Consider the following 25,785-nt stretch of genomic DNA (forward strand, 5'->3'; position numbering starts at 1 on the left):
CCGTTGTCTTGCCTGCCATTGGCCCTGTGTCCTTCCCAGGCTCCGGTGCCCTTTGCCCAGGGGCTGTGCCCACAACAGAACCCCCTCACTCTGAGTCTCTCCCAGGGGATCCCCCAATCCCCACCTTGCCTGAGTGGCTACTGCCAGTCTCTATTTAGCCCCTGCTCACTGGGGGCAGATGGCAGTCTGTAAACCACTCATCATGGGCAAAAGGGGGTTGGACCAACTGCCTCTGCCTTTTCCTGGGCTGCCCCTCTGCAGCCCTAGTACCCTTTTTGTGGGCCCTCAACTCAGCCTGCAGCCTGGGGCTCTGCTAGGCTGGAGCTCCCCAGCTCCCTCTGTCCTTCCCCAGCACTGCTGCACCCTAGGTACCTTCCTCAGCTTCCCAGGCAGCCAGGTCCTTCCCTCTCAAAAGGCGAGAGAGAGAGAGAGTATCTCCTGGCCCACCGCCTTCTTATAAGGGCCAGCTGGGCCCTGATTGCACTGGCTACAGCTGTGGCTGCTTTCCCAATCAGCCTAGCTTTTCCCCTGCCACAGCCCTCTCCCAGGACTGTTTTAAGCCCTTCAGGGCAGGAGCGGGGTAACCACCCCCTACAGGCACCGATGGATTCCTATCTTTGAAATCCCTCAGGGTGGGGAGGCCTAGTAGAATTCTCATGTTGGCTTTGAAGAAGATGTATTAAAATTTTTGACCTCCTAGCAACGCCATCGGAGATGTTATTCTCTCACTTCCCACTAGAATCAGAATCTTAAAGCTGAAGTGAGGAAGGTAAAAGCTGGAAGAAGTCCGTAGAGTACCTGCTAATTTCAGTTATCTAAAATTGTACTGTTTTTCATAGGACCTGTATCAATTGCTGAGTCTGAGCACCTGACTTATCAATTACCAAGCCCTAATGGCCTATTGTTTATTATTGATCATAGTGCCAAATACATAAAAATGATACAAGTTAAGAAGATGGAGCCAAATCATATAGTTCTTGATCACATTTCCCTCAAGCAACCTGACTGTATAATGGGAGTTTTGCCAGACTAAGGAGTTAAGGGTATGACCATGATTTGCAGTAGTAATTTGTGTGCATGTGTACACCTCCACCCCGATATAACGTTGTCCTCGGGAGCCAAAAAATCTTACTGCGTTATAGGTGAAACCGCATTATATTGAACTTGCTTTGATCCACCGGAGTGCGAAGCTCCACGTCCCTGCAGCACTGCTTTACCATGTTATATCCAAATTCGTGTTGTATGGGGTCGCGTTATATCGAGGTAGAGGAGTAGTTTTGTTTTTATTTTTTTAATCGAAATGAATCACAAGACCAAGAGTTGGTTTCCCCCCGCTCTTAAGGCCAAATCTTTCTCCTTTGTGACATGACTATTCATAGGTTGTATAGAAGACAAGGACTTGGAAGAAGGTATTCTTGTGTTCTTCACACTTGTTTTGTTTTGTTTTTTTTTAAATAGGCCTTTCTACCAACATTTCAACTAAATATTCTTTTTACAAGATTCTTCAAAGCTAGCTTAACTCCATTCCTCCATCTTTCCCATTTGTATATATACAAAATCATAGTTTTTTTCTTTAGACATAAAGAAAATCTGTGCAAATTGGATATAGGAAATATTCAATTCAGTTTTCACACAAGATTGTTTCTCAGGCAGAGAACAACACACAAAACTTCACTGAATTGGGCTTTTAATGTCAGTTCTGTTTGCTTAAAAATACACTAGTCCCTCTTGCCTAGTGTTCTTTACATCTCTGATATCCTGATGCCTCTGTATGCTATGTGCTTTGTTTAGAATTCCTGGTGCTTGGTATTTAAATTTCAAAGCCATAGTCATTGCCGTTTTTATATTTTCATGTACTAGATTGCCCTGCTCTAGAGTCTGCATATATTTAGCCACAGCATTTTTCTTGTTCTCCACAGGCATCCAGTCAGTCAGATTCAGAGCCAGAAAAGACTTCATTTAGTAACTTGCCTCTGCCCCCTCCTTCAGCATTTTCAGAAATGAGCTGTGAAATTGCACAGTCATCTTCCAGCAAAACTGAAGAGGATGTGGAAGATGATGATGAGTTTGGTTACAGCTGGAGTAAGTTGATTTTTTGTGCTATTTGAAATGCTCAGCATTGAAATAGTAATGATGTGGAGTAGGTTGGGGTGCAAGTTGAACTCCTTCATTTTCATCTATCTGAGTATAAAATGTTATTTTCAGCTTTAACTTTTGCTTGGACAGCCGCACATTCTTGAAACACAAAATCATGTGCCCTTGTTTTGTGCATTCAGTTTCGATGCTGGTCCTGGTAAATGTAGGTTCTACCCTGCACACAATGAACCGCAATAACAGTTTCGATGTAGTATATGTCATCCATGGTAATTGCATATACAGTTCTGTTATCTGAATGTAATCTCACCTGTAGTTAAAATAGAGGTGTGAGTGGGCAGACGGGGTCTAGTGCTTTTAGAAAAATCTTCAGGGAGAGGGGGGAAACCAAACACTCCTAGAAATGTGGGAATGGAAGGGACCTCAAGAGGTTGCCTAGTCTGTTCCCCCACATTGAGTGAATACCAAGTATACCTAGACCATCTGTAATGGGGGGGCACTCACATCTTGACTGCCCTCTGATACTTTGGGCCTTTTCCTGCTCCTGGGCACCTGTTGTAGGTTGTTGACTTTGCTAGGCAGATCTTCAGTGACTCAGCCCTCCAGCTAGGTCACAGAGTCAAAATGGATGAACCCCTTCCCATGTAGCAAAGAGTTCAACAAAATGTCAGCCCTCACCAGTGTCTTCAGCCCTTTAAGTCCCACCCTTCACTCGGTCTTCCAACCAAGCCTTGTTCCCTTTTCAGACCTTAGGTCACTTTCCCAGTGGCTGGTGGGGAAACTTGGGCTGGTTGACTACTCTGGGTCCCAACCTATGGACCCTATAAACAGCAGCCTCTTACTGCTTCCTTGGTTGGTTGCTGCTATGTTCCCTGGGCCCCTTTCCATCTGGTCTCTTTTTTTTTACCTCTGTTCCATACCTTAAGGCTAGAGCTCCTAGCAAATGCAGCCCAATGAACTCTTTTTGACCAGAGTGGAGTAGAGCCCTGCATGGGATTTTTTTTAATCCCACTCCCACTTTTATGGCAGCAGTCCTGTGGGATTCCAGTCCTGCTGCAGGACTCTAGAGTGGGGCACTTTCCTTGCCTCTCTGGTTCTAGCCAGGGACTGACCTGTTCAGACCTTGCTGCTTCTTTTTATCTGAGCCTGCTGGGCTCTCATTGGCTGCTTCTGTGCAGCCTTTCTGGGCAGGCCTGGAGGACCCATCTTCACTGCTCCTTCCAGGGGTGGGTGTAGCAAGACCTCAGGGGTCATGAAGGGCTAGGCACACCTTGTCAGACCATCTGTGAGAGGTGTTTGTCTAACCTGATCTTAAGAACATCCAGCGATGTGGATTCCACACCCTCCCTTAGACGCCTGTCTCCAGTGATTAACTACGCTTATAGTTAGAATGTTTTCCTAATACCTTACCTCTACCTTCCTTGCTACAAATTAAGGCAGTTACTCTCCTACATGTCCTTACTTGGACATGGAGAACAATTTATCACGTCCTCTTTGTAATAGCCCTCAACATATTTGAAGACTGTTGTCAGCTCCCCACTCAAAATGTTCCATTCTTTTCAACCTTTCCTTGTAAGTTAGGTTTTCTAAATCTTCTGTCATTTTTGTTGTTCTCTGGACAAACTTCAGTTTGTTCACAACTTTCCTAAAGTATGGTGCCCAGAACTGATTACAGTATTCCAGCTGAGGCCTCATCAGTGCCAATTACAGTGGGACAATTACCTCCTGTGTCTTACATGACACTCCAAAATATAAGCCTTTTTTGCAACTGTATTACATTGTTGGCTCATATTCATTTTGTGATCCACTATAACTAGGGCCCTACCAAATTCACAGTCCATTTTGGTCAATTTCATAGTCATAGGATATTTAAAATAATAAATTTAATTATTTCAGCTATTTAAATCTGAAATTTCTTGGTCTTGTAATTGTGGGGGTCCTTGCCCCAAAAGGAGTTGTGGGGGGAGCGGGTGAATCGCAAGGTTATTGTAGGGGGGATTGTGGTACAACGACCCTTACTTCTGCGCTGCTGCTGGTGGCAGAGCTACCTTCAGAGCTGGGCAGCTGGAGAAGGGCAGCTTCTGGCTGGGAGTCCAGCTCTGAAGGCAGAGCTGTTGCCGGCAGCAGCACAGAAATAAGGATGGCGTGGTATGGTATTGCCATCCTTACCTCTGCGCTGCTACAGGCTTGACACCACCACCACAACCCCGCCCCCCGCCGCAAATCTCTTTTCGGTCAGAACTCCTAATTTGAGAAACCGTGATCTCCCCCGTGAAATCTGTATAGTATAGGGTAAAAGCACACAAAAGACCAGATTTCACAGTCCATGATGTGTTTTTTCCTGGCGTGAATTTGGTAGGGCCCTAACTATAATCTCAGATCTTTTTCAGTAGTACCTAGCCAGTTATTCCCCATTTTGTATTTGTGCATTTGATTTTTCCTTCCTAAGTGAAGTTCTTCGCTCGTCTTTATTGAATTTCATCTTGTTGATTTCAGACTACTTCTCCAGTTTGTCATGGTAGTTTTGAATTCTAGTCCTGTCCTCCAAAATGCTTGTGATCCCTCAAGGCTTGGCATCATCCACAAATTTTATATGCATACGATCCACCCTATTATCAAAGTCATGAATGAAAATATTGAACAGTACTGATTTCAGGACAGACCCCTGCGAGACCCCTAGCAATATCCTCCCATTACTAATTATGCTTTGATATGGTCTTTCAACCAGTTATAAATGTATCTTTGTAAGTAATTTCATTTAGATCAGATTTCCTTAGTTTGCTTATGAGAGTGTCATTTGGGACTGTCAGAAGCCTTACTAAAATCCAAGACATATCACATTTACAGCTTCACCCCCATCCACTTGGCTAGTAACCCTGTTAAAGATGGAAATGAGATTGGTTTGGCAAGATTTGTTCTTGACAAATCCATGTTGGTTGTTACTTATTACCTTATTATCCTGTACATATATACAAATTAATTGTTTAATAATTTGTTCCAGAATCTTTCCAGGTATCAAAGTTAGACGGGTTGGTTTATAATTCCCTGGTTCCCCTTTGTTTCCCTTTTAAAAGATAGGTACTGTTTGCTCTTCTCCAGTCCTCTGGGACCTCACCTGGGCTCCATGAGTTTTCAAAGATAGCTGTTCCAAGATTGCTTCAGCTCATACCTTAAGCATCCTAGGGTGAATTTCATCAGGCCCTGCTGACTTGAATACATCTAACTTACCTAAATATTTTTTAACCTGTTCTTTTCTCATCCAGGCTTGTGTTCTTTCTCCTTTATTGTTAATATTAATTGCATTAAATATCTGGCATTAATTAACCTTTTTAGTAAAGACTGAAGCAAACTAGGCAGTAAGCAACTCAGCCATCTTGATGTCATCCATTATTAGCTCTTCTTCCACACTCAGTAGCGGACATGCATTTTCCTTCCTCTTTCTCTTGTTTTTAATGCTTTTATAAGCCATCTTTTTGCATTTGATGTCTATACATTTTGTGTTTTAGCCTTGCTGATTTTGTCCCTACATCCTTGTACTATTCTTTTGGAAAAATTGCTAAGGATGAATACGTTTCCACTTTTTCTGGATTCCTTTTTTATTTTCAGATTGTTAAAGAACTTCTGATGTTGATCTTGTACTGTTCTTCCTATCTTTCCTTCATATTGGAAAAGTTTGCTCTTGTGTCTTTAATGTTGTTGTCTCTGAGAAACTGTCAGCTGTCCTGAACTCCTTTTTACCTTAGTTTTTCTTCCCCTGAATTTTACCTACCAGTTCTCTGAATTTGTTCAAATCCTTGTACTGCTGCGCTCATGCTTTAGACTCATGAATTCTATTATTGCACGTTCACTTTCACCCAAATTGGCTTCCAGCTTCAGATTCACCGCTAATTAATCCCTGTTGATAAGAAACAAGTCTAACATGGTTGCCCTCTGGTTACGTCCGCCACTTGCTGCAACAAGAAGTTGTCCCCGGTATGCTCTAAGAATGTACTGAATGTTTTTGCCTTTGCTGGATTACTTTTGAAACAGATATTTCTTTAGTTACATTCCTCAATTATTACAGGGCTTGTGTTTTGGATATTTCTATTGATAGTTCTAGAAATCTTTCATCCATCTCCTTCTCATTTGGTGGTCTCTAGTGGACCCCCACCATGATGTTTCCTATTTTTCACCATTTATGCTGATCTGCTTAGTCATACCTGTCGGTATCATTAATTCTCACATTAGTGAGCAGCATGGGATAGTTGTCAGAGGGACAGATGAGCCTTGGCAGCCTTTCCACAAAGTCTTAGACATAGGCTCCAGTCAGGCAGCACATCTCCTGGGACATCAGGTCAGAAGATGGATGCCTCTATCCCCCTCAAAAAGAAGTCCCTGACCATCAGCCCCCTTTATCTCCTTCTCTTGGATGTGGTGGCCATGAACCTCTCAGCCTTGGGATGAGTTGGCTCCTCTTCCTCAGCCACTGGGGCCTGCTCATCTCCTGTTTTCTGTACAGCATATCACTTCTTGACCTCAATGGAAGTAGGACCTCGGAGTGGGGTGGAGCATTTTCTGCTGCCCAAGCTGGCTAGCAGCCAATCTCCTCCCCCCAGAGCAGCTGGTTCTCCTTCTTCCCCTGGTGGTGCTGTATTCTGTTCCAGCTGGCTGCATTATCCATCCTGGACGTCTTCATGTGCATCCTGTCAGTATGTCCTTGTGCTCCTGGCAAATGAGCCGCACTTCCTGCAGCTCTCTTACCTGCTTCCTGAGTGATGCCACCAACAGTTTCCTCTTGTACTGGGAATGTTTCTCCCTTCCTGGCTTTCTTCAGCAAGGATGTGCAGGCTGCATTCCCAGCAAGTCAAGACCATGAGCTGAGTGGAAGCGTACAGGATCAGGATGCCCGGGGCTGGGCAGGGACTCCGCAGGTACAGGCCAAAGAAGAGCTAGCAGTGGTGTTAACAGTGCAGAGTTTTCCTGCCACTGAAGATTCTTTCTGGCAGGGTACCTACAAGTTAAGGGGGAAAAACCCGCTTTCCTTTGTTGAGGAGCTCAACTGGCTAACTCCCATAGTCTCCCAGCTGCCTTTGTCTCACTAGCCATGTGTCCATGTGAAAGATGTTTATTTATTAGTATCAGGGAAGAAACCTAGAGAAAATAATTTAACATGTTCATTTTAAACCCAGCCCCCAAGCAACTGGGAAGCATTGTTACAAGTGACATTAGTTTTAGCTGAAAAAGGGAGTAGTTTGTGCTGCTTCAGGGATGGCAGGGATTCTACTGTTGGATAATGCCTGTTGCGCACTAAAGCTGATTAGCTGGATGACTTGTAAAGGGTTCTAACATGAATTCAAGCCCTTCTCCCCCAACCTTTTCTTCCCCTTACATTTAGAAAAAATCACACAGCGTTATGGAAATCTACCAGGGGACCTGCACATGATAGAGCTGGAAAAAGGAAGGACTGGTCTGGGACTTAGCCTTGCTGGCAACAAAGACCGATCCAGGATGAGTGTCTTCATAGTGGGAATTGATCCAAATGGGGCAGCTGGAAAAGATGGAAGGTTACAGATTGCAGATGAGTTACTAGAGGTAAGTTTCTAGCAATTGTACTTAAAAGTGAACATGTTGACTATAAAGGCAGTAGAGTGGTAGTTTCTTGGTGCAATATATAGCCTTGAGTTAACTATACAGCCTTGTAATACCAAAATTATTTCTTTGAAATCACATTTTCATTCTGTTATGTGCCTAATGGTTGAGGTTGGGAGGTTTTTTTTCTGCAGTCAGACCACTGCTGCATAGCATTTTATATACAGTACGTGAAGAACGCAGCTTTGGCATCATGGAGCAGGGTGGGTAGGAGGAATTAGTTTGTGAACTAAGAAAAATACTGTGTCATACAGTGTTAGTCCTTCTGAGGTTCTCCCACTAGATTCTGTGGACTGCTGCAGGACATTCTTGTTACAGCTCTGTCTGTATTGTTTATACATCCGTCACATGAAATGAAAGGGAAAAAAGAAATCTGGAACAGCTGTATTTGTATCTTGGGCTTTAATGATTTAATAATCTATTTAGGCTGCTTACACATGGTGTCAAGGTTCCTTCCCCACTCTGAACTTTAGGGTACAGATGTGGGGACCTACATGGACTCTTCTAAGCTTAATTACTAGCTTAGATCTGGTATCGCCGCCACTACCCCCAAGTACCACCCTTTTTCCTGGATAGTCTTGAGGGACTTCACCAGTTTCCTGGTGAGTCCAGATCCAATCCCTTGGATCTTAAAACAAGGAGAAATTAACCATCCCCCCTCCTTTCTCCCACCAGTTCCTGGTGAGTCCAGATCCAATCCCTTGGATCTTAAAACAAGGAGAAATTAACCATCCCCCCTCCTTTCTCCCACCAATCCCTGGTGAGTCCAGATCCAATCCCCTTGGATCTAAAAACAAGGAAAAATCAATCAGGTATTAAGAAAAGACTTTTAATTAAAGAAAAGAAAGGTAAAAGAAAACCCTCTGGGAGAGATTAGCATACCAGCTACTCTCACAGACAACAGATTCAAAACACAGAGGATGTTCCTTGAGCACAAATTTAGTTACACAAAAAAAAAATACCCAATTTGATTCCACCTCTATTTGCATAAGACAGGTTACAAAGAAATAAATGTAAACCTATTTATTCCTTTCTAAAACTTACTACTCTGATAAGAGGCTGGTTCCTTGATCTCTTTTTCACTCCAGCTGAAACTGAAACTCTAAACAAAGGAAAAACTTCCCTCCTTCCTTTTGAAACATCTTGTTCCCCCATTGGTTCCTCTGGTCAGGTGTTTGCTAGGCTAGGTGAACTTTTTAACCCTTTACAGGTAAAAGAGGCATTAACCCTTAACCATCTGTTTATGACACATGGTATCCAGTGATATCAGGACCCTTGTTGCACAGACAGGATCCTCATTCTAAACCACTGTTGGTTTTTTTGTCTAACGTGTAAAGCTTTTTTTTTTAAATGCTGTCTCAGTTCAATAGATGGCACTTGCAGCAGTTACTGTCTTATAACTTTTGCACTCCTTTTCCTTTTGGTGTAGGGTGACATTCTGCCTGTTGCACAGAACTGGCAAGGCCATCCCCACCACTTTAGCTGTGTGGTGGAGCTATGCAAAGGGGAATGCCAGTGGAAAGGAGATCTGGGGGCAGGGAGGCACAGCAACTCCTGAGAGGCACTGTGCCAGTTCCAAATAGGCTGATGCAGAAACACGCACTTTCAGACCAGCGGAAAAGCTATGGGATCCATAACTGTGGGGATCCGCTGAGATGAGGGTATTCACATACTGGCTGCCGAGGCCCAGTTTTCACTGTAAAGGACTTTTTCAAATCAACCAAAATGTCTTTTCATATAGAGCTTGATCGTGCAGGATCAACTTTCATTGACCCTCAAACCAGCGCCCAGAACTGTAGAAACAAAGGCACTGAGAGCTGGTTCCATTCATTCGTTCATTCATTGCAGCGCTAAACGGACACTGAGGGCTCTCTACCACATGGATCTTGTGAAGGCCAAGACTATAACAGGGTTCAAAAAAGAACTAGATAAATTCATGGAAGATAGGTCCATAAATGGCTAGTAGCCAGGATGGGCAGGATGGTGTCCCTAGCCTCTGTTTGTCAGAAGCTGGGAATGGGCAACGTGGGATGAATCACTTGATGATTACCTGTTCCATTTATTTCCTCTGAAGCACCTGGCATTGGCCACTGTCGGAAGACAGAATACTGGCCTAGGTGGACCTTTGTTCTGACCCAGTACGGCCATTCTTATGATCTTCTCACTCCTTTTGCTCCTCCAGAGCCTTCCTGCTCACCACCACCACCACCCCGCCCCCCGTCCTCCCCTCACACTTCTCTTTGTACCTGTCTTCCAGGCTACTTCTGTGCTTGTAATTCCTTCCTTCTCCTCATGCCTCCATACTCTCCTTCAAATCCTTCCTTTAAAATGCTTCTACAGTTCTCTCTCCAAGTGCTCACCACAGCTTTTGTGATTACGCCAGCAAGTGTTGCTTGTAAACTGCATTGTCTGAGTAAATGAGTGCCTGATTGTGCAAAAACACAGGAGTAACTTTCCTGACATGAAAATTCCCTTCAGTTTCAATAAGACTTGTCATAAACAGATGGTTAAGGGTTAATGCCTCTTTTACCTGTAAAGGGTTAAAAGTTCACCTAGCCTAGCTAACACCTGACCAGAGGAACCAATGGGGGAACAAGATGTTTCAAAAGGAAGGAGGGAAGTTTTTCCTTTGTTTAGAGTTTCAGTTTCAGCTGGAGTGAAAAAGATCAAGGAATCAGCCTCTTATCAGAGTAGTAAGTTTAGAAAGGAATAAATAGATTTATGTTTATTTTTTTGTAACCTGTCTTATGCAATTAGAGGTAGAATCAAATTTTTTTTGTGTAACTAAATTTGTGCCCAGGGGACCATCCTCTGTGTTTTGAATCTGTTGTTTGAGAGAGTAGCTGGTATGCTAATCTCTCCCAGAGGGTTTTCTTTCACCTTTCTTTTCTTTAATTAAAAGCCTTTTTCTTAATATCTGATTGATTTCTCCTTTTTTTAAAATCCAAGGGATTGGATTTGGACTCACCAGGGAACTGGTGAAGGAGTCTCTCAAGGCTTCCCAGGGAGAGGAAGGCTTTGGGGGGAAAGAGAGTGATCCAGACACTGAAAATTCTGGATGGTGGCAGTGATACCAGATCCAAGCCTAGTAATTAAGCTTAGAAGTGTCCATGCAGGTTCCTACATCTGTACCCTAAAGTTCAGAGTGGGGAAGGAACCTTGACAAGACTACTCAAGCAAGTAATGTCACACACTCACACACACACACACACACACACACGGTTAGAGGATCCAGCTCTCAGTGCCTTAGGGTGGGAACCCTTGTTTGTTCAGTTCTGGGCACTGTTTTGAGGGTCAATGAATAATGATAACTTTCTTGTTGGATAGAGGCAGTTCATTTACTTGTACTTACAACTGGTAGCCTTTTCCTATGACTCGGTTCTTTCTACTGCTAGTGAGTCATGAAGTGATCAATGACAAATGGAAATAAATGATATGCCTAAAGGCAAGCCATTGTAACCTAGAGAAGGACATTTTCAGCACACAGAGTCTAGAGCCAAATCAGCATTGGGAGGAATGTGATGAACTAGAGGGGTAAAAACAGATTGTTGTATATTGCACAGTAAATTTTTAAAATGATGTTTAACAGGTGATGGTGAAAGAAGATAGGTGTTTGTAGTAGATCACTTAAGCTGGTGGAAATTTAAGGAAATTAACATTCTGAGCCGTATTTGCCATTCTCCTTCGTCTAGATCAATGGACAAATTCTCTATGGAAGAACTCACCAGAATGCTTCCTCAATAATCAAATGTGCACCATCTAAAGTGAAAATCATCTTTATCAGGTAAGCAGTGTTTAAAGTGTCTTTCGTACAGTGATCGTTAACATGTTTAAAAAAGCTGTTTTTATACAAAAAAATTAAGTCTTCCCAATATCACAGTTTTGTCACCCAGGTAATTTTGGTAATGTACTTCTGTAAGTCCAACATTTGGACTTTACAGGTTATGTATTTTCTTTTTTGTATTTTGATTTGCATCTTGACTGCCAAAAAATAAAACAAAATAAGAAATGAAGGTAGTAAAATTAAACTTGTGAAAAGAACTATGGTGATGCTTCAACATGTATGTGCTTTAATATATTGCAGAAATAAAGATGCAGTGAATCAGATGGCTGTTTGCCCTGGGAAATCAATAGAACCTTCACCTTCTCCCTCAGGGACTCCTCAAAATCAAGAGGTAATCTAAACATTGTGTGAGTCTATTTGAACTTTCTGGAGGAAAAATACTCTAATATTTGTTATATTTTACAGCAGAAAAAGTCCTAGTGGAAAACCTGATGGGGTTTTAGCATAGCTGTTGAACATTTTGGTCCTGATGCTGCTCTCAGTTTACACCGATGTAAATAAGGAGTAGCTACAGGAAAGTCATTGAAATTATACCAATGTAAAATTAGCTTGAGGGGGGAGTCAGACCCACTATATGTTTGTTTAGTTTTTAAGGGTACACCAAATGCCTGTTTTGAAAATACAGTTGTGCATTGCTAAATTGTCTTCCTCTCTCAGGTCCAACCAAGTGCTACAAATCCTGTTACGGCTATAGACTTAAATACATATAAAAATATTCAGCATGTGGAACTCCCTAAGGTAAATTTATATTTTAACTAAATTTATATCAGTGCAAGTTTATTGTTGCAGGGTTTCTCTTCTGTGATTGTGTCCCCCTGGAAACGGAGGGACTGTTCCTTCCCTTGGAGGGTGAGACAGACCATTGGCAATTTTATTCTATTTGCAAGTGGTCCCAAAAACTCTTCCTAAAGCAGCAGTTGGGCCCAGAAACTCCTCAGCATCTCAGCTAGGCGCTCCTCCCCTGTAGTTGAAATCTAGCACATCCCATAGCTACATTTCTCAGGAATAATGCACTGCTTGTCTCATCTCTGCAAAGTTTTCAGTAAACAGCAGCAAGGGCCCAGCACAGACACTTCTGGAGATTTTGGAGGTCTCGTGCAATCAAGAAAAGGTAGGCAAGGGAGTCAGGAGACAGATGTAGGAAGGCCAGCTATGTTTCACTGGAAAACTAAGTGTGGTAAAACCTCCATGGTACATTTTGGGGCTGCACCATCTCTGTCCTTCTGTGAACTTGTTTGACCTAAACAAAACTGTTTGGATTGAGAGCACAGAGCAAAGTTTGGTTAGGACTTACCTGTGATTGTCCAGGTGAAATCATTGACTAAATTGTTCCAAGTAACTTTAATTAGCAGACTGCAAGCACCAAATCCCAAGGACAGCACACCCAGGAACAATGTATACTTTGCTACCAGAAATCATGCATCTTCTGGGAGAAAGGAGCAAGGTGGTCTCTGAATATGTACCTGCCAGAGGAGGGAAGGAAAATGTTTGTTGCTTTTTTTATAAGCTCATAAAAGATAGCTGCATGCACTAGACTTTAAGCTCTGAGAGTTGAAAGTTGCTGGTTAGTCTGTGTGCTCCATTGCCATTTAGTCTTTTCCATCTAACTGGGAATAGATGTTACAGATAACAGAATCCAAACAGTAATTTGTTTGTGGGTGAGGAAGCCAGGGAAAATTCACCCCACCCCCACAAAACATTAAACATTTTCACTGAAAGAGAATGTGTTTTTCCCTTTTCTACATTTCCCACTCTTCTATATGTTTTTCTGTGGTCTGCAGTATCATTTGTTTAACCATGGTTTGCCACCCTATTTTCATCATTTCACAGCTTCAAAACTTTTGGTGTGGCTTCTTCCTGTTTAAGAATTGCACAAATGAATCACTGTTAAAATCCATTAAAATTTAGAATGTCACAAGTTAGAATTCAAAGCATTTCAAGCTTATTTAGATTCTCTGACCCGTTCATGGGTTAGAGAAAGTGAGTTCTTTCCAAATAAGTCTTTAATATTTATTTCAAGCTTTGAGACGTCATGAAACATCAAACTTCTATGACATTTACAAACTTCAGGAGGCTCACGTGAATATGTGTAGTTCAGCTTTGATAAATGTAGCACCTTATTGAGTATGCATTCCTATTCCCACAGGATCAAGGGGGACTGGGTATTGCCATCAGTGAAGAAGACACACTTAATGGAGTGGTTATTAAAAGCTTAACAGATCATGGTGCGGCCGCGAAGGTGAGAATTGTAAATGACGACACATTTGGGAAAGAGGATAGTAAGCCATTGAGGAAGAAAAATCCTACATTAATCTTTTTTTGGTCAATTTTATTTCCCAGGATGGACGGATCAGAGTTGGGGATCAGATCCTTGCAGTGGATGATGAAGCTGTTGTGGGCTATCCTATAGAAAAGGTACTTTAGGAATAAAAGGACTATAGCAGTTGTAGGAGACAAATCCAGACCCTTCCTCTAAAGTTGCAGAGCAACCTGTGCAGGAAATCTTGTGTGGTTCTACTGTGACTGAGCTCTGCAGTGTGGATTGTAGCCTGAGGATGATGGTCTGTTAGTAGTGCAACCACATGCATTAACACTGATGTATTCTACATTAGCATGTCATTCTCTTTGGGAAAGCATAATTCCTGACAGCAAATCATTAAACTGTGGTGACGCTCTGGGAGGTGACTGTAAAAATGGTATTGTGGGGTTCTGAGTTCGTTGGCTCTGTGGCTTCCAGATAAAATTTTACTCAAATGGCAATGTTTTCCCCCTAATTTCCAGCTCTGCAAACTCAACCTGGTCTCTGTAAGGAGTCAACCTGGGCTCTTTCTGGTTCTTTGTTACCACAAATAGTCACTCTGCAATTAGAACTGAGTTAGCACATTCTGTTTGATACAGCACAGCTGGAATAGAATCCATCTCTCTCTCCCAGAGCTGTATTGGCTCTGCAGAATTAACAGGCAGTAACATTCATTGTTGTATGTAGAGGAAGCAGATGTGGTTTGGGGTATAGAATAGATCTGTTGCCTAAGGTGTCAATTTTACAAAGTCACTGTTCCAATTTGAAATCTACTTTAAAGGCATGATCCTGGGAGGTGCTGAGCACCATCCACTCTCACTGAAGTAATTTTGAAGTCAATGAGATTTGAAGGATGCTCTGTATGTGTGTCTGGATCATGACCTAGGGAAGTTGGGACAGGTCAGAGCAGGATCAAACCTAAGGCTGAGTATCAGTTCCAGGTTGGGGTTGATACCAAAGATCAGAGTCTGAGTCAGGTTTCAGGGATCTGGTCAGGAGGCGAGATCCAAATTAAGCCAAGATTGAAGCCTGGAGTTCAAAGACAGGGAGCAGGAATGGTCATAGCAGCTACAGGAGAGCTGCGCCGTTGCCTGGATGCTTCCTGGGATTCCTCTTGGGGTTATGCAGGGCAAGGAGCCAATCAGGAGCCATGAGGCTGCTTCTTGTCAGACCCCTTGAGGAGGGACTTCCTGTGGTCTTATGTCCTCAGTGGATTGTGGGTAATTGAGCATGAGCTGGTCATAGCTGACACAGTATGGCAACATGGAGATGTCTGCTGCCTGGCAGTTCTGCAGGCCTGCATTCAAGACCCGCTGGCCTTACAACCAGGCCCTGTGTTTGCCCCCACCTTGCTTTCCTCTCCAACATCCCCTCCCTCTGCTCCATAATTGAAATATAAGTTGTACCATGTTTCCCACCCCCCAAACCAAACATTTAATTAAAGACATTGGATGGCCTGCTCCTATTCCTATTGAAATCAGTTTTGACATTTCCTTCAGTGGGAGCAATATTGGGCTCTGCACCAACATTAGTACTTACCCCTAGTTTTCTAATTTTGTTTTAATAACTATCAGTGTACAGTGTAACATCCAGGGAAGCTAACACGGATTGTGTGCCATAGCCTCAGTAGAAATTGGCATAGTTTCACTGAAGTCAGTTGAACTAATTTGATTGAGACCAGCTAATGATCTGGCCCACAATAATTAACTGTGTTGCAACTCATAATCCAAAACATCAATCTTCTTCATTCGCATCTCCAAGAACAACAGGTATGTGTGACTTTTTGCTCCTTATCGAGCAATTGCTATGACTGATCTCGGTAAGTGTTACGGTTGGATCATTTGCTGTTCTCTTTATTATTCAATAAGTTTATCAGTCTGCTGAAGACATCCAAGACCACAGTGAAGCTCACAATCAACTCAGTTGAACATGATAGTCAAACATCTCTTCAAGCACCCCCACCCCCACTTTGCAGTGCTACCCCAGGTGAGCGGAAGAACGTCCAGCAGTCGCTGATGATTCCGTCTTCTGGGTCTCCAGAACCAGAGACCATTAAAAGTAAGAACCCTATTGTTGTCTCTAGTATCTTAAGTGATAAAAAAATGAAGAGCATCGTGAATGTCTTCAAAGAGCTTTTCTTCACTTTCTTGCAACTCTGCTCCCAGACCAGTCACAATTGCATCCCTATGCTTTTCTGAGTGCAGAAATTGCTTCCTTCTAGCACTCTACGGTTGGTGACCCACCTAAACGGAGGAGGAAAGCAACAGGGCTATGACCTTACTCTGTCTCCACACTGCCCAGGTACAGAGGGAGGAGGACAGAGAAAAGCATCTGGCTCCCGTCCTAAGGGATTGTGTAGGTGCTCCGTTTCTCCCTGCATGTTAGGGAATGGTTGGATACTCTTGTTCTTCCTGGGGCAGTGGACGTTGCAGCACCACCAGCCTGGACCAGGATCTGAGTGAAACAATCTGGCCCTACATGCGTAGAGTGAAGATGGGTGCATATGTTGATATAAACATTTATTTATTTTTCTAGTTTTCCTCTAGCTGCTTGAGTGGAACCTCTGAAAATTAGGTCCCTTTTATTTATTTAGGATTTAAGTGCCTGTCTTTAGACAACCAAGTTTGAAAACTTTGGTTAAAAACTTGGTTGTGGGAACTCCAGCACATCAGTGGTATAAGTGAAAATAAAATCCAGAAGCTGTCATCCCTAATCCCCTTCTCTGGTCATAGACAAACACCTATCAGAGATTGTCTAGGTCAGAGGTTGGCAACCTGTGGCATGGACGCGAGCTGATTTTGCCTGGCACGCAGCTGCCGGTCGGGGTCCCGGCCGCCAACCCTGCTCAGCCGGCCAGTGAACGGAACCCCAGGCCGGCAGCCGGGACTCCAGACCAGTGGCAGGCGCACCCTCTAGCTCCTCCCTCACCACGCTTGGGCTCTGCGGCTCCCAGGAGTGTGAGCCACCGCGGCGTGGGGCCCTGAGCCTGCTGCGGGAGGGGTGGCGGCTCACGCTCTCGGGAGCCGCAGAGCCGGAGCGCAGTGAAGGGGTGGCCGGGGGGCGCACGGGGACCACCTCTTGCATGCATCCACTGCCAGAGCCTCCCCGGCGGGGCACCAGCCCAGGCAGGCGTGCCCCCCGGCTCCCCGCCTCTCTGCGCTCGGGTTCTGCGGCTCCCGGAAGTGTGAGCCACCGCTGCTCCTCCTGCAGCTCCCTCCCCTCCCCCCCCCGCCTCAGCACTCCACATGGAGTTTTGCCTCCACGTGGAGCCAGTTTCTGACCAGCATGGGTATGGTAAGGGGAGTCCCAGGGGACAGTCAGGGAGCAGGGGGAGGGTTGGATGGTTTGGGAGTTCTGGGGGTCCTGTAGGGGGCAGGAAGTGGTTGGATGGGGTGTGGGAGTCCCGGGGGTCTGTCTGGGGGTGGGGGTGTGGATAAGGGTTGGAGCAGTCAGGGGACAGGTAGGGGGTAGGAGCACAACAGGGCCGCCCGGGGGGGGGGGGAAGGGGGGCAATTTGCCCCAGGCCCCGGGCTCCATAAGGGCCCCCAAGAGAACGACCGCGGCTCCCACCTCCACCCCTCGGGGGCAGTCAGGGGACAAGGAGTGGGGGCCCGGCAAAGCCAGTGAGTGAATTCGGGGCGGGGGCCACTGGGGTGGGGAGGGGAGGGCTTGTGAGGGGGCTATGCACCCTCCAGGGGAGTTCAGGGGACACGGAGGCGGGAACCTGGTCTGGGGAGCAGCCCCTGGGCACGGCTGGCCCCTGGGCAGGCTGGCCCCTGGGGTCTATAAAGGCTCGTTGGGATTTGCCCCTCAATGAACCAGTATGTGCATGGGGCGGGGCGTCCAAGGTGGAAGTTTCGCCTAGGGCACAAAACATCCTTGCACCAACCCTGTCCCAGGGGATGCGTGCACCCCAGGTTAAGAACCGCTGCACTAAACTGAGAAGATCTGCATTTTAATTTAAATGTAAGCTTCTTAAACATTTTTAAAAACTTGTTTACTTTATGTACAACAGTAATTTATAGACTTATTGAGAGAGACCTTCTAAAAATGTTAAAATGTATTACCGGCACGCGAAACCTTAAATTGGAGTGAATAAATGAAGACTCAGCACACCACTTCTGAAAGGTTGCTGACTCTTGGTCTAGGTATAATCCTGCCTCACCGTAGGGGGTTGGACTAGATGACCTCTTGAGGTCCCTTCCAGCCCTACACTTCCATGATTTAGCCACACTGCCTCCCTAATACATTTTTCAAAGCAAAAAGGAAAGCCAGGAAATCCACCCAGTGACCCTAATTGATCAGGTATTTCAACATGTACGAGAGTAGCGTGTGGCCTGGCAGTGAAGAAACAAGGCCACGTGCAATATACACATCTTTGTCCACAGTCTCAACAAACTGAGTATCATGGACCTGGTGATGGTTGGGCACCAAGATTAGGAGTTGTGATTTTAACCAGAGCACAGCTCTTCTTTTGGAGAAAAGGGAGGGCCAGAAGTTGTATAATTTTATTTCTTGGTAATATTTTTAAAATCAGAAGAGTAATTAGAGTACGTTGAATTTTGGGTCCATTTGCAACTATTCTTGTAAGGCTGTCAATGATCTCTCAAAATGTTATTTAAAGTTCTTTTTTTTTCCCCCCGTTATTGTGCCACTCACTGTAACCAACCAGTTTAATTGCTGTGTTTAGATACAAGCAGGTCCTCAACTCCAGCCACGTTAGCCTCTGACCCAGCTACTTGTCCCATCATCCCAGGATGTGAAACAACCATTGATATCTCCAAGGGACGCACTGGACTTGGATTGAGCATTGTTGGGGGAGCAGACACTTTACTGGTTCGTAAAAATCAGTGATACTTCATAATGAGATGACTACCAATTTTAAGTCCCTAATAGAAAACGTTTCTCTGAAGGTGAATATATTATTTCAACAAGTGACTGGAGACAATGTCTGTCTGAGATTTGCTGCACTGAACTGATTTAAGCTTGAACCACAAATATTTTTGTAATCACACTTTTTAAAGCAGAAGAAAGTGACTTATTTAAAGATCTTTTGCCTTTAGAAATGAGAACCTGAGTTCTCTTATAGCCTGCTTAGTTTGATTACTTAGTTTGCTGTTATCTGTTTACAGTCCTGTCTTCTCGTACTAGGGTTTTTCAAAAGCTTTCTCCAAAGCCAAAGCTTGGACCAGCTGCAGTGCATACAAGAAGTGTTCTTCAGTGTGCAATGTATTTTTATTGTTAATCCACAGGGAGCTATTATTATCCATGAAGTATATGAGGAAGGAGCAGCATCCAAAGATGGAAGGCTCTGGGCAGGAGATCAGATTTTAGAGGTGCAGTCTTGTGTATATCACTTTTAAATGCCCATGAACTCTTCAGTCATTTAACTCATGAAAATACTCAGTCAACATGTGGTTACATTGCAGGTGAATGGAATTGACCTCCGGAATGCCACGCATGATGAAGCAATAAATGTTCTCAGACAGACACCCCAAAAAGTCCGTCTCACTGTCTACAGGGATGAGGCCCAGTACAAGGAGGAAGATATGTACGATGTTCTCAATATAGAGCTGCAAAAGAAGCCAGGCAAAGGCCTCGGATTAAGTATTGTTGGGAAAAGGTATGAAGTCAATGGAACTACACTGATGGACCCTAGCTCAAGACCTAACCGTTGGACCACAGAGCCAGCTCCAGGATTAGGGGAATGAAAAGATGAACCCTCCCTCCCCAAACTTTACTCCTCCACCATAAATAAATTGTCTCTCGCAGTAAATCTGCTCGTTACTAGCATGTTGTCAAACAATGTCAGTTGTTTCTTTTTTAAATAAAACAAAAATAGAAAGTGATTATAATTTTACGGTGGGCCCATTTGGGCCCCTTTCTGTGGTATTACTCAGGAAGTAAGGTACTACTCAATGTGAGTAAGGGTGGAATGGTGGGATCTAGTCCACATTTACTAACCAGAAATTCTAGGAAACAGTTTCTTAGTTCTAAGCAAAAGTCTTATTACAATATGGATAGGGAAATGGTAGAAATAGTGACAAGCTTGAAGCAGAATACAATTGTGTGTTTGCAGAAATGATACGGGGGTGTTTGTGTCAGACATCGTCAAAGGAGGAATAGCAGATACAGATGGGAGACTAATGCAGGGAGACCAGATCTTAACAGTAAATGGAGAAGATGTTCGAAATGCTAACCAGGAGGCTGTTGCTGCTTTGTTAAAGGTAACTGTAAAAACAGAGTTGGAGACAAGCTGCAGAGTTTAGATCTGGAGCCAAACTGTCTTGAAGTTCAGGTTGGATCCAGGGCTCATATTCACACCATCATAGATCTGGAGGAGGTAGTGAAGAAGTTTGGAGCCAGATCTGAACTTTCCCAACTATAAAGATGTACAGATTTGGTGTTTTACCATATGCACATTTCTAGGTCAAATTGGTAGTGTTGGTGGCACACAGATTCATATATCTTAAATATAGAAGATCATCTGGTCAGACATCCTGAATAATGAAGGCCACAGAAGCTCACCCAGTAATTTCTGTCACAAGCTCGTAACTTCTGATTGAACTATAGCATATTTTTTAGAAAAACATCCCATCCTGTTTCATTTCACGGTATATAATTGATATACTATCCCATTCTGGCTCTGATCCTGCAATGAGCTTCACCTGTGCAGTGCTCATTGCAGGATTGGGGCCTGTGTTTTTACACTTTCCATTAGTCTTATTATTTCCATCATCAGTAACTAATATATGCCTTTAATATTATTACATTAATGGGTCCTTTCACAGTTGGAAACTGCATTATCAATTTCCTGTTCTTCAGTGTTCATTAGGTATTGTAAGACTGGAAGTTGGAAGAATAAAAGCAGGTCCATTCCATTCTGAGAGGAGAACATCCCAAAGCAGCCAGGTTTGTAACCGTGAAGCTGTTTAGTTTGGAAGACATCAACTGTGGTTAAATAATTCCCTTTATTTGCTTTTATTAATTTTTACAGTGGCAAAGGTTTTCCATATAGTGAACCCAGGATGAGTTAAAAAAAAAAAAAAAAAAAAAGCAGTTTTTATGTACTTCACAGCTTTTTCATAGCCATGTCATATGTTAACTTTAGCATATTATGTGTTTAAGGCATCATACAGCCAAAAGTTATCCCATGGTTAAAGTTTACCTCTTTGCTGCATTGCCTGATCATGATTTTAGGGCCCTCTCCTAGGAGGTGCAGAGAACTCTAACTCCCACTGAAATCAGTGAGAATTGGAAGGTGCTCATATTCTTGCTGGGTCAGGCCCTTAACTTAAGAATTCCTTTCCTGATCTAGATTATTGTCCATTAGGTATTTTGTTCAGCTTTCTATCACACTGCTCTGATATACCTACAGAAGGCTGCAAACCAATGAAAAGGTTGAAAAAACAACAGAGTTTTAAATGGTTAATACAGCGAGTCAGAAAATGGAAATTTTGGTCTTTGTCAAACTTTTCCAATCAGATCTACTGATTAATTCTAACATAACAAAAAAGTGTTTGATCTTTGTCTGTTTCCATATCTGATGCCTTTTCTACACTGTGGAGCTAGACATGCAGCTAGACACTGCAGTGAAAAACAGGCTGCATCCACATTGCTGTGTGTTGCTATACAGGGCAGTGAAAGGCTCTGGCAGAGGGGAGGCAGGGAGGAAAGGTTCTGACTATGGGCAAGTCCCGGTGCCTTTCCCCTCTGCTTCCCCCACCAGAGTCTTTCACTGCTGTTGCAGCTTTTCCCTATTGCGGGGAAGGGCTGAGGTAATGGGATATTACACTGCTAAAAATAGTAGTGTAGAGGTGAGAGGCACTGCTTGGGCATGTAGCGAGCCATGTAGGGTATATACCATAAGGTTCTAACATGTCTAAGCAGTGCTTTGTCATCTATACTTCTATTCATACCAATACTGGGGCAGAATGGGGGGGTGGGGGCATAGCTTGAATGTGTCCTTAATACTAAACAGTTCAGATTGTACTGCTATAGTGATGTGCCTGTGTTTTCATTATAAACTTTATTTTTCAAAGACTCAGAATTTTTATGAAGATTTCTCTGACTAAAAAGTAGGCTTACAGACCATCAAGGCCTCTGCCTAAAATGTTCATCATCAAAGACCATCAAGGACCTGAGCATAAAAAACTCAAATCAGATTATTTAGGAGTGAGGTGAAGATTGCAGGATTTGACCTGGATGCGTTTTTCAGGAGTTAGGATTGAGTAAAGACTGCAGTACTGGGTCCTCCTTAAATATATATGGATCTTCAGAATTTGGCTAAGGTGAAAATACAGAATCAAGCTGTAACCCAGGCCGTTAAGCCAGTAGAAATATATAATGAGTAATTTTTACTTGAAAAATCTATAAACCCATTGTAGTCTAATAATGACATAAAATAACACAACATCAGTCACCTTGTCCCTTCTGATATGTATACATACGCAGCTGATGTCAGAGTTCTAATGGGAGATGCGCGTACACAGCTGAGAGGATAGTCTGGCCTCAAACTTTATTTATATAGCATCTGAATTAACAAGTGAGTACAGACAATGGAAAAAATGTGTATTTTCATTTGAAATGTAAACTGAGTAGAGAAATTCAAATCACAAGAATTACAGAGCAGATTTTAAGACAATGAAGATATGGGAAGGAAAAAGTGTTTTTATAGTTGTGGCTGATAAAGTGATTACAGACAGAGAAGGCAAATGGATGGTGTGGATTGAGGGGAATCATATGTTAGGGTTCGCCTATCTTCTTTGTCAATGTTCTATACTCTGTCCTTCACTTTTTAACTTTTGTTAGAAGATTGTCATCAGTTACACCCATAAAACTCCAGCAAAGTCATAGGAAGTTCCATGAGTTAATCTGCGGGCAGAATTTAGGCTCCTAGAAGCAATCTTTTGAAAGGTTGTGGAAGGTTTTAGCTATGCAACCACAAACCTTCAACTAAGCGAGCCCTTCAGAATGCTCTGAGGATATAGAGGAGTTATTGTTAGTCTCACAGTACATCATTTCTTGCTAGGCATAAGAGGAAAGGAGTAAAATAGTGCTGGAGCTCATAATTTTATTTTCTGGCAAGTCAGAAGTTTGAATACTATGGTATAATCCCAATGTGATGTTATATTTTAGGTCAGTGAAGGAAGTGGCAGCCTGTCATCATTCAGTTTCCCACCTTCTGGTTCCAGCCCATCCGAGGGCTTTGAAAGTGGTCTTAAGAAGAATGCCAGTAAGATTCATTTGGTGCCTTTAATATTTTATATCTAAAACTTCTCCCCATTATCCTGTCTGAATCAGTAGCTGAGATATCTTTTGTTTCTCTGAAGTGGTAGATATTGTTTTGAACTGTAGGCATAAAAGCAGTCCCTTTGTAATTCAAGTCTAAAATGCTGAGACGGCAATTATTGGAAAAAACCCACAAAACAACACATAGGTATCATTTTATATCCCTTTATAAGCGTAATGGTGGTAGCTTGTCATACCTTATGTTGTATTGTAAGAATGCAAGTTGTTAAATCAGAGACTCTCATAAAATGTAAGTATATCTTCCATTAAAGAGTCTCATGCATCCCGCATGTGAATCTATGGACAAAATCAGATTTTGTATTGTTATACCAGGAAAGATGAGTAACAATTTTCTCATGTTTAAATTACAAGAAAGTCATTATTTTGCCCTGAGTCTGTCTTGTTAATTGCTCAGATTGAATAAACCTGGCAGTCTTTTTTCCAGAATATATGTATTATTCAGAAAATGAATGATTGGGTATCTTTTTTTTTAATTTTGTGTAAAATACACCTATTCCTTCCCATCTCAAAAATAGTTCAATCTTATTAACGTAATGAGAGCAGATGTCCAGGCATGTTACTATAAGAAAAGAGCAAAAGCTAAAATCATTATAACTATTTTTATGGCTATAATGGAGAGCTTCCTTTAAAATCTTACCCAACCCTTTGTTTGTTTATTTTTATCATTTCACAGAATCATCTGAAATACAAGGATTAAGAACGGTTGAAATAAAAAAGGTAAGTCGGACTTTAAAAATGTACCGGGAACTGGCACCCCTGAGCAGCTATAAATTAGTGTGTTTACACCCACTGAGGATCTAGCCCTAGATTTTTACCTATTGGAGAGAGGCAGTGCTATGTCCCGAGACTTGAGAAAGATATTTTAGGTTTTCATTAACATACGTCTAGTTTTGTGAGTCAATCCATTTTACAGAACAAACACACACTAATGGCAGTTTTACATCCAGCCCCTAGGTTTTCCAGCTGCTGTGGGGATGTAACACACAGATCCCCATAATATCAGTCTGAGTCAAGCATCTAGATTCCTGTAACCTACTTTGAAAATTTAAGGGACAAAGAATTAGCAGAAGTTTGGGCCATATTTTTATTTTAGTCACACTGAGCTAAATCCAGAGTAAATGGAGTTTAGGATGTACAGTCTCACTTTATCATATTTTTCTTATTAAATCATTTTCAGTCAGTTATTGTATAAGTGCATCCTATTTTTAACTGTACTGTATATTTAATAAAATCTTCAGTATATAGATTCTGAGATCAGTTTCTCACACCAGTTTTACACTTGTGCAGTTCTACTGACTTCCTGATTTATATGCAAATGTCAGCAAAATCAAGCTCTTTTATTTTCCCAGTATTATTTATTGTTACAATTGGCTTGACATTCAGGGTGTTTCATTGTATGGATTTGTTTTAGTTACTTTATTCTCTCTGTCCCTTCTATAATAGCTTTTTATACTGTGCTGAAATGTTATTTTGAACTTTCTAAAGCCATTACTGCTGTGTGTATCATACAGCAGCAATACACTAGGAGGAGTATTAGTCCTCTTTCTGTATTTGCAGTGTGACAAAAATAGTGTACATCACCATAGCTAGCCTGATTACTTACAGAGACAAAATCTGTAGATCCTCTTCTTAAAGCGCAGGCTTATAAGGGGAGCAGTTTCAAATCGTGGCCGCTATTTGAGTGCAGTGACAGAATCTGCATGCTCAAAACCCAGTTTGTTCATATAAATTGAACTCAGATGGATTTTGCTCATGTCACTGGTGTGCACAATTGATAAACCTGGTTATAAAATCAGAAGCAACTCCCCTGAAGTCAGTGGAATTACATGGGTGTAAAAACAATGTGAGAAGGGCGAGGGGAAGGGATGGGGAAATCAGGCTGCAGTGTGAAACCAATTTCATGCAAATATGATACATACACATGTAATTTGCACTGCACAAATGGCAGCTGGATTGAGTCCTGTCTGATTTTTAGGTTGAGATTCTTGATTCCTTCCCTGTGGACAAGTTTGCTCTTTTTTTTTCATCTCTTTTCTTTCCCCTTGGAGATCAACATTGTGCAAGGGGAGTTAAATTTTTACATGGCTTCCTCACTGCTTGTGTCATTGTTATAAAAGCTTTGGGTGAGTCTACAAGCCAACACCCCTGCCCTACCCCACAGTATCACCTTTAATAAGCCTCATTATTGGCTACGCTTCACAGTCAGTGGTGCCAGGGAGCCTTATTCTGGCCAGTGGTTATCAGAGACTTCATTCTGCAACTTCAGCAATAAGGGCTCTATATAATAAAAAATCACAACAGAATAGCCAGCCTGATGACACAGAGGTGTGAGCTCAAAATGCCTGCCAGACAATCTACAGGGCAATAGTGAAGGTGGAAGGAACAGAGATTCCCATCTTCTTGGCTAGAGTAAAAAATTCTCAGTGCTAATGAACCAAAACAATTCAATTCAATTGTTCCTTCTCCCATTACTGTCTCCCATTCTCCCCTCATTGTACTCTGTTTCTTGCTTGCTAGCATCTATAGACAATTTATGTTTCAACTTTATTTTTCCTTTTTTTCTCCACGGGAAACTATTGTCTTCAAAAAAAGGCACTTTCTCTTCTCT

The 25,785-nt window shown here is 42.7% G+C and overlaps 1 protein-coding gene across 22 annotated transcripts in view; it reads left to right on the forward strand.

The window, feature by feature from the left end:
• MPDZ (multiple PDZ domain crumbs cell polarity complex component) overlaps window positions 1-25,785 on the forward strand; it is a 145,638-nt gene that overhangs the window by 113,487 nt on the left and 6,366 nt on the right. For 21 of the 22 annotated variants that reach the window (XM_032768668.2, XM_032768669.2, XM_032768666.2 and 18 more), the window contains 15 exons: window positions 1,920-2,082; window positions 7,469-7,665; window positions 11,415-11,506; window positions 11,807-11,897; window positions 12,224-12,304; window positions 13,713-13,805; window positions 13,907-13,981; window positions 15,734-15,923; window positions 18,556-18,701; window positions 19,118-19,201; window positions 19,295-19,488; window positions 19,945-20,092; window positions 20,691-20,777; window positions 23,004-23,100; window positions 23,851-23,894. In XM_032768668.2, the coding sequence (XP_032624559.1) occupies window positions 1,920-2,082; window positions 7,469-7,665; window positions 11,415-11,506; window positions 11,807-11,897; window positions 12,224-12,304; window positions 13,713-13,805; window positions 13,907-13,981; window positions 15,734-15,923; window positions 18,556-18,701; window positions 19,118-19,201; window positions 19,295-19,488; window positions 19,945-20,092; window positions 20,691-20,777; window positions 23,004-23,100; window positions 23,851-23,894 (1,782 nt within the window). The remainder of the gene's footprint in view (window positions 1-1,919; window positions 2,083-7,468; window positions 7,666-11,414; window positions 11,507-11,806; window positions 11,898-12,223; window positions 12,305-13,712; window positions 13,806-13,906; window positions 13,982-15,733; window positions 15,924-18,555; window positions 18,702-19,117; window positions 19,202-19,294; window positions 19,489-19,944; window positions 20,093-20,690; window positions 20,778-23,003; window positions 23,101-23,850; window positions 23,895-25,785) is intronic. The other variant, XM_032768673.2, reaches the window with a different exon arrangement.

The sequence above is a fragment of the Chelonoidis abingdonii genome, chromosome 6, assembly GCF_003597395.2.
Source record: "Chelonoidis abingdonii isolate Lonesome George chromosome 6, CheloAbing_2.0, whole genome shotgun sequence".
Lineage (NCBI taxonomy): Eukaryota > Metazoa > Chordata > Testudines > Testudinidae > Chelonoidis > Chelonoidis abingdonii.